This window comes from Condylura cristata, unplaced genomic scaffold, assembly GCF_000260355.1.
Source record: "Condylura cristata isolate star-nosed mole 26May11 unplaced genomic scaffold, ConCri1.0 scaffold00002, whole genome shotgun sequence".
Lineage (NCBI taxonomy): Eukaryota > Metazoa > Chordata > Mammalia > Eulipotyphla > Talpidae > Condylura > Condylura cristata.
Window position 1 is genome coordinate 25,783,880 of NW_004567103.1, and position 6,464 is coordinate 25,790,343.

Consider the following 6,464-nt stretch of genomic DNA (forward strand, 5'->3'; position numbering starts at 1 on the left):
AGCATTGCTAGTCAGCTGTTGTTGTTTCTAGACTTTTTCAGTGAAATAAGCTAGAAGCTATAATTTTCAAGAGTGCAAAAAGTACGACTTCCCACTATAGTTCTAACTACAATTTAAGATTGCAAACTTTTTTTTTCAACTTTCTTGGATTTTATAATTGCATCTTTCTCCTATTCTAAAAGTCCTGGTACTGAAACTTTAATTGTTTTAACCTGTCCTTAGAACTGTTTCAGAATAATCACATCAGTATTATGACAGCAATGAGGCTACTGAATGAAAGTTTAGACTTCTTTATTGTTCTTTCCTCAGAGTATTCTGTACTAAAAATACAAATTCAAAAGATTTTTTTAAGGTCAAGGTATTTCTGTATTTGTTACCAGTTTGACAAAGAAATTTTCATTCATTTCAGATGGCATTGTTAGCTGTTCCCTATAAATGATTATTACTTAGGTTATTTCTTTTTTCTATTACAAATCCATCCTATCCTAAGATTGTTTCTTTTTAATATACTTTCCAAAAGATGGAATTGCTGGGTAACTTGACTTTATAAACCTATGTAATTTTGCTGGGTAGTATACAAATCTTTTTCTTTGAAGGTGGTATCATTTTGTATGCTCTGCTGCAATATATAGTAACCAGTTGGGGTTTAAAAAAAATAGTAAGGGGCTGGGATTATTACCACCAGTGAACCAAAAGGAAACCTCTGAGAGTGAGTGCTGCCCAGCCACTGTTAATACCTCAAGAATTAGGGAAAGGTTTGGAATTCAGCTTAGGACCACCTGTGGCCTACACCTGAGGGCTCTGAGTGATACAAGATAGTTCAAGATGGTGCTTCCCAGGGGGCATACTGGTGCTGGGTCAAGGAATGCTAAGCTAATTGGTGACTGTAACTGACAGCAATCTGGTGTGAAGCATTCTGATGAGCTGCTGTTGACAGAAACACGAGCTCACAGGAATGGGCAAGCCCTTTCACCTTCTTTATGATTTTCCGTCTCCTTCTACTGCCCCCTACTGACAGAGGCTATGAAGGAGTCAGCTAGCAAAGAAAGGCGATGGGCAGAGAGGTCCAGGATCACAAAGCAAAGCAGAGATAGGTGGATGTAGCGATGGCAAGAACAGTTAGTATACAGTAAAAGGTGGGTTTTAATCTACAAAAATAAGCAAAATTTGTGTATTAACAAATCTATATATTTCACCACAGCAATGTATCAAGGAACCACCAGCTGTCATCTTTGTGCTGATCCACACCACTTTACTCCTTTGCAAACCACATTTCTCCTTTGCCTGACTCCCTTTTATTGTTCTTTTTCTCAGTGCATGCCTATTATTGTCAGTGCTGTATTCGCTCTCTAATAACTTCTGTGAAGACTGTTTAAGAAATAAGCTGTACTCTGACAGTGGAAGTCAGCCATCACCACCTTGGGGAGAGTGGGACTTCCCAGGCAGGTAAACAGGAGTCCTTGACAGCACTCAGGCTTAGTTGGAGGAGTGGGGGTAAGGGGAGGTAGGTCTTGGATGGAAGGGCAGGAAGAGGATAGATAGGCTGGGGTGCATTAAGCTTTTGGGGAGGCTTTGAGAGGTGGAATCAGGCCCTGCCAGTTCCCTTTTATTTCTAGTGATAAAAAGTGCTAGCTGCAAATTGGAAGAGAAAGAAATTTGTTCATTCCCATCAGCTTCATGACAGAAACCATCTACTCTTATCAGAAAAAATGGTTTCAGTGGCAACAGCAGGCTCCTTCTCCATACCATACCAGTTTGTAGCCTTTCCACCTTAGATCAGTCTTGTCCCAGCCCTTCAAAGAAGCAGCACCAACCTACTGCACAGCCCCCAAAATCCTAGGGGGCTACTTTCAAGGTAGTTTCGACAATTCCATCCATTTCCAGTTAGCTTCAGAAGTGATGGCAATTTATATATAAAGTTTATTTTTACCAATTTTTGTGCATTTTTCCATCTCAGTTGCAATCCCCTTGGGTTTCCCATCACCAAATCACCCATGGTGATGGCACTTCTTGTAGTTACATCCTCTATGATACTTCTGTGCCTGTTTGTCTTTTAGTTTTTATTCAGTTCTCTAGTATATGGTTAATAATTTCTAAAATAATTTGTCTCTTGGTTGTTTACTATTTCCATCAGTGCCAAAGGTGACTTGACAAAATTCAATATCCACTCATAATTTTTTAAAAAATCCAATATTTCAATGTGATTATAAACAACAAGTTCAAAACTCAGCATCAATGGGGCAAAACATGAGGCATTACCATGAAGGAACAGAATATATACACTGTTCCCACTCTTTAATACTTTAAATAGCAGCCATGTGATTAGACAAGAAAATAATGAGAAGGGTAAGAATTGGGAAAAAAGAGAGCTTGCTGGGAAATATTACAATAATGCCAGTTTAGTAATTAAAGTACAGAAACCAGCAAACTTCATAAATGGCAGTGGATCAAGGGAAGATTCCATTTTATATTATCAAGAAAAAAGGAAATATACCTACACATAAATTAATCAAGCACGATACAAAACATCTATGGGGGAAATTTTGAAGCTCCCTTGAAGTCTCTATAATTTAAAAGGGTATGATACTAGGACATAAAAGTATACACAGACCAGAAGAGGAAAAGAAAATACTGACAATTTTAATTGTATATGGAAATACATTTTAAAAGGTGACAGAAGTGGAAAACATGAGCTTTTTAACTAATGGGGAATCATCTGGAAAAGGTCAAAAGGCATTTATACTTCACACCCAACAAAATCCACATGAATCATAAACATGTATAAAAAATGAAATCATGGTTGAATTTGTAAATTGGGATTAGAAAGGTCATTTCTTATTGTGACTATTTTTCAGCAGCAGCAAATGGTTGATAAATTTGAGGACATAAAACGAAAAATAATTTTTATGGCAAAGGGGAATAAAAGGATGTCTCATAAAAATCAGGAAAGATATAAACAATAGAAACAAGACTATAATAGCCAGAGAATGTCTCTAATAGGTCTAGCCTTAAAATAGGAACACAGGAAAGGATACAAAAAAAGATGAGGGTGCTGAACTTTTTTAAAGTTAAATTTATTTATTTGTATATATTTTACATTGTTGTTCAATTTTGTACAATATTTGCTTTCCCCTCTCAGGTGCAGTCCTCAGAAAAATCGCACCACCAAACCACCGTTGCTCCATCACTGCAGTCCCTTGTGCTCTCCCCTCCCCCTCCCTGGCAGAATGTCTCTGATTTATAGTTGCCTGTTAACTGTTATTATTTTTCCTGATCTCACACTACCTAACTCTTCACTGCTCTATAAAGTTTTCCTTTTTAATATAGACTCTGGCCTCCACTCACCCCAACTGCAAATATTTTGAGTAAGCTCTAAGAGACTGTATTCTTACATCAGTTTCTCAAAGTTTGGTCCTAGAACAATTTGCCCCATAATTTAATCACATGAAGTGTTTGTTAACAATGCAGATTTCCACCCTTTTAACTCTCAGGTATTGTCAAAGAAAGTTTTTTCATCCGGGCAGAACAGTCACTACGGTAACTTTTTTGAATATGGTGATGTTCAGTGATCTCAGATATTAATACACTCTTTATTACTGGAATAGTAAACAATCTTTAAATAAATCCACAAAAATGCAGGGTGTTTGAAGAGACAACTTATCAGATCACAATATAATAGAAGTAACATATAGGCTGACACCTAACAAGTAATTCTGAAATAATAATTGTTAAGAGAAAACTGGCCAGGGCAGGAGGCAACTTTTAAACTCTTATAGATGTGTTGACATTAATAGATAGTTTAAAACAAAACAAGATAGCTAGATATACAACAAGATAATCAGGAATATTTAGAATACATTTATTTGATTAAAAAGATAACAACTATTATTTAATTAAAGACTCTTAATGAAAGAAGTTTAAATGAACAAGAAGGTAAGACAGCCAAAATGACCTGAAATTTTTAATATTATAAAATAGCAATTTTGTGCAACTATACTTTAACATAGGCAAATCAGCACTCCATGAAAAGGCACAAAACAAACCAAAAAACTTCCAACACTCTTCATTCCATGTTTTATTTGTTTGATCCTAGTTATATCCCTGTTATGACTCGTTGTTTTGAGACTTCAGAAAAACCAGAATCTATAAATTCACCTCATCTTCTCATTTTCCTGAAAAGTAGAAAAAGGGCAAGATTACCAATGACACCAAACTAATGCTTTTGTTTTTCAGCATGGAGAAAATTGCTGCCTCGTAACAACAGGAAGCAGTTTTCTCAGACCGTAATCTTTGCCATATGTTGAAAAAAGTGGTAACAGTGGGGATTATATGGTTTAAGGAAAATCAATGTAGATTTTATACTGAATATTTTACTATATTTCCTTTTTATTATTAACTTTAGCATACATGTAAAATAATAGAGGAAGGGTATAATTTAAGAACAATTAAATAAATGCCAAAGCACCTAAAACAAGAAAATATTACCACAACTGAGGCCTCCAATGTGTGCCTGACCACCCAAGAAGTAACCACAACACTGGCTTGTGTTAATCACTCTCTTGCTTCACTTTACAGTTTTTACTATCAGGTGCATTCTTAAAAAGCATATTGTTTGGTTTTATCTGTGACTTTTAGATTGACAGGAATATTCTGTGTGGAATGTAAACTGGCACAAGTCTTTGGAAGGAAGTGGGCAAGTTCTAATAAAATTATGTATTTTTTTGCCCCAGCAATTCCATTTTTAGGAATTTATCTAAATTCCCCACCAAAATGAAAAGACATATGACCAGGACTACAAGTGTGGCTATTTGTAATGGAAAAAAATTGGAGATAACTTAAATGTGCATACAGGGGAATGGGATCAAATAAACTATAGTATACTTATATACAATTAAATATTATCTAGCTATTAAAAAATGAGAAAAGTCTGATTTTTCATAGATGAAAAATGAATTGAGTGATTTCCAGAAAATATTGTTAAATTAAAAAAAGAAAGTTCAACAGAGTAGATGTAGGATAGTACCTTTACATAAGGAGAAAGGGAATATACATCTGCTTATTTGTGCAAAAGAAATACAAGAATGACAAACCAGAAACTAAAGAAACTAGTTTCACCTAGCACAAGAGATAGGTGAAAAGGACAGAATGGGTTAATGGGAATGAGGCAGCAGGCATCAAAGTATTTGATACGTTTCTGCATATACTATTTTATATAGCTTTGACTTATACCACCCAAGAAATGTTTCAAACGCCCCAATATAAACAATAATCCTACCAAGATGTGGAAAAAGAAAGTGGAATACAAGCAATGATATATGTACCTGAATTAGATTAACTATGCTGAAAGGAATGCATGTGAAAATTACTAATCTGTGACAAAAAGATCATACCAAAATGTTGTTTCTCACAAGAATGTGGGATAGCAATTCTGAAACCAAAGTGTATGCTACAATTGAATAAACAATGTATTACAGATAATGAATGTCTGGCTTCTCACTGAGATATTATGAATTAGCAAAGCTAAAAGGAATCCTGTGGGAGTTGGAATGGAATCAGAAGTTTACTATACATAAACACAGATAAATGAGCATGAATTGATTAGTATATATACATATATTTCCTAGTTTTCTGCTGAGAGTAATGATCTTTAAGAAAAACCATTCCATGACTCTTGCCTGTTGGTGTTCATGCCCCTGTATGAATGAATGGGAACTGTGACTTGCATCTAACCAATAGAATATGGCAAGGGAGATGAGGAGTCTTAACTCTGAGATTGCATTTCATTAGATAAGATTCACCCTGCTGTAACATTTATCACTGAAAACTTACTTTCTGAGACTTGGCTCTTTAAAATAAAGAGGAGCACACCTTCTTCTTTGTCTTGTCAGCTCTAATGACAAATCTTCTGACCTATTTTCAGATTTAGTCATGTTATTTGATACAAAACTAGTATTTGTCAAGTCCTGTAGTGTCCTATCACCTGAAAAGAAAATTATATTCACAAATACTTGTCAAAATACATAGATGGAAAAAGATGTTATAGTGGTTTGCAAGTTACTGGCAGCCAATTTTTAAATTTAGAATCAAGTTATAACTTTTAAATATTAAATAGTAGTACTGAAAATATTTATAAATCAGTTTAATTGCTTTTGAGTGATACTGAGAGGAAGACTTAAAGTTTGAAACAAACTACCATAGCAGCCTGCAACATCTTAGCTCTGAAACCACACATAGGCTAGGCAGAATTCTTCAAGCCATTTACAGAATCACCCAAATTATTGCATTCATTCAACATTATCATCAACTGCATACTCTGTGAAAGGCATCATGAGAAGTGGAAAAATGAAACATTGCTCATAAGTGCACTATCATATTCTGCATCTTTAGACCTCTGTATTGCTTTTGCTTCAATATTTTTTACCTAGAATAGCCTTATCCATCAAATTCCTGGTGTTCTGCATATA

General features: G+C 35.0%; 1 protein-coding gene across 1 annotated transcript in view; it reads right to left on the reverse strand.

Moving 5' to 3' along the window:
* Positions 1 to 3,916: 3,916 nt before the first annotated feature.
* SGOL2 (shugoshin-like 2 (S. pombe)) overlaps positions 3,917 to 6,464 on the reverse strand; it is a 19,343-nt gene continuing 16,795 nt past the window's right edge. The window contains exons 8-9 of the mRNA XM_012725025.1: positions 5,830 to 5,980; positions 3,917 to 4,172 (exon numbers count right to left, since the gene is read on the reverse strand). Coding sequence (XP_012580479.1) covers positions 4,157 to 4,172; positions 5,830 to 5,980 — 167 coding nt within the window. The 3' untranslated portion in view covers positions 3,917 to 4,156. The remainder of the gene's footprint in view (positions 4,173 to 5,829; positions 5,981 to 6,464) is intronic.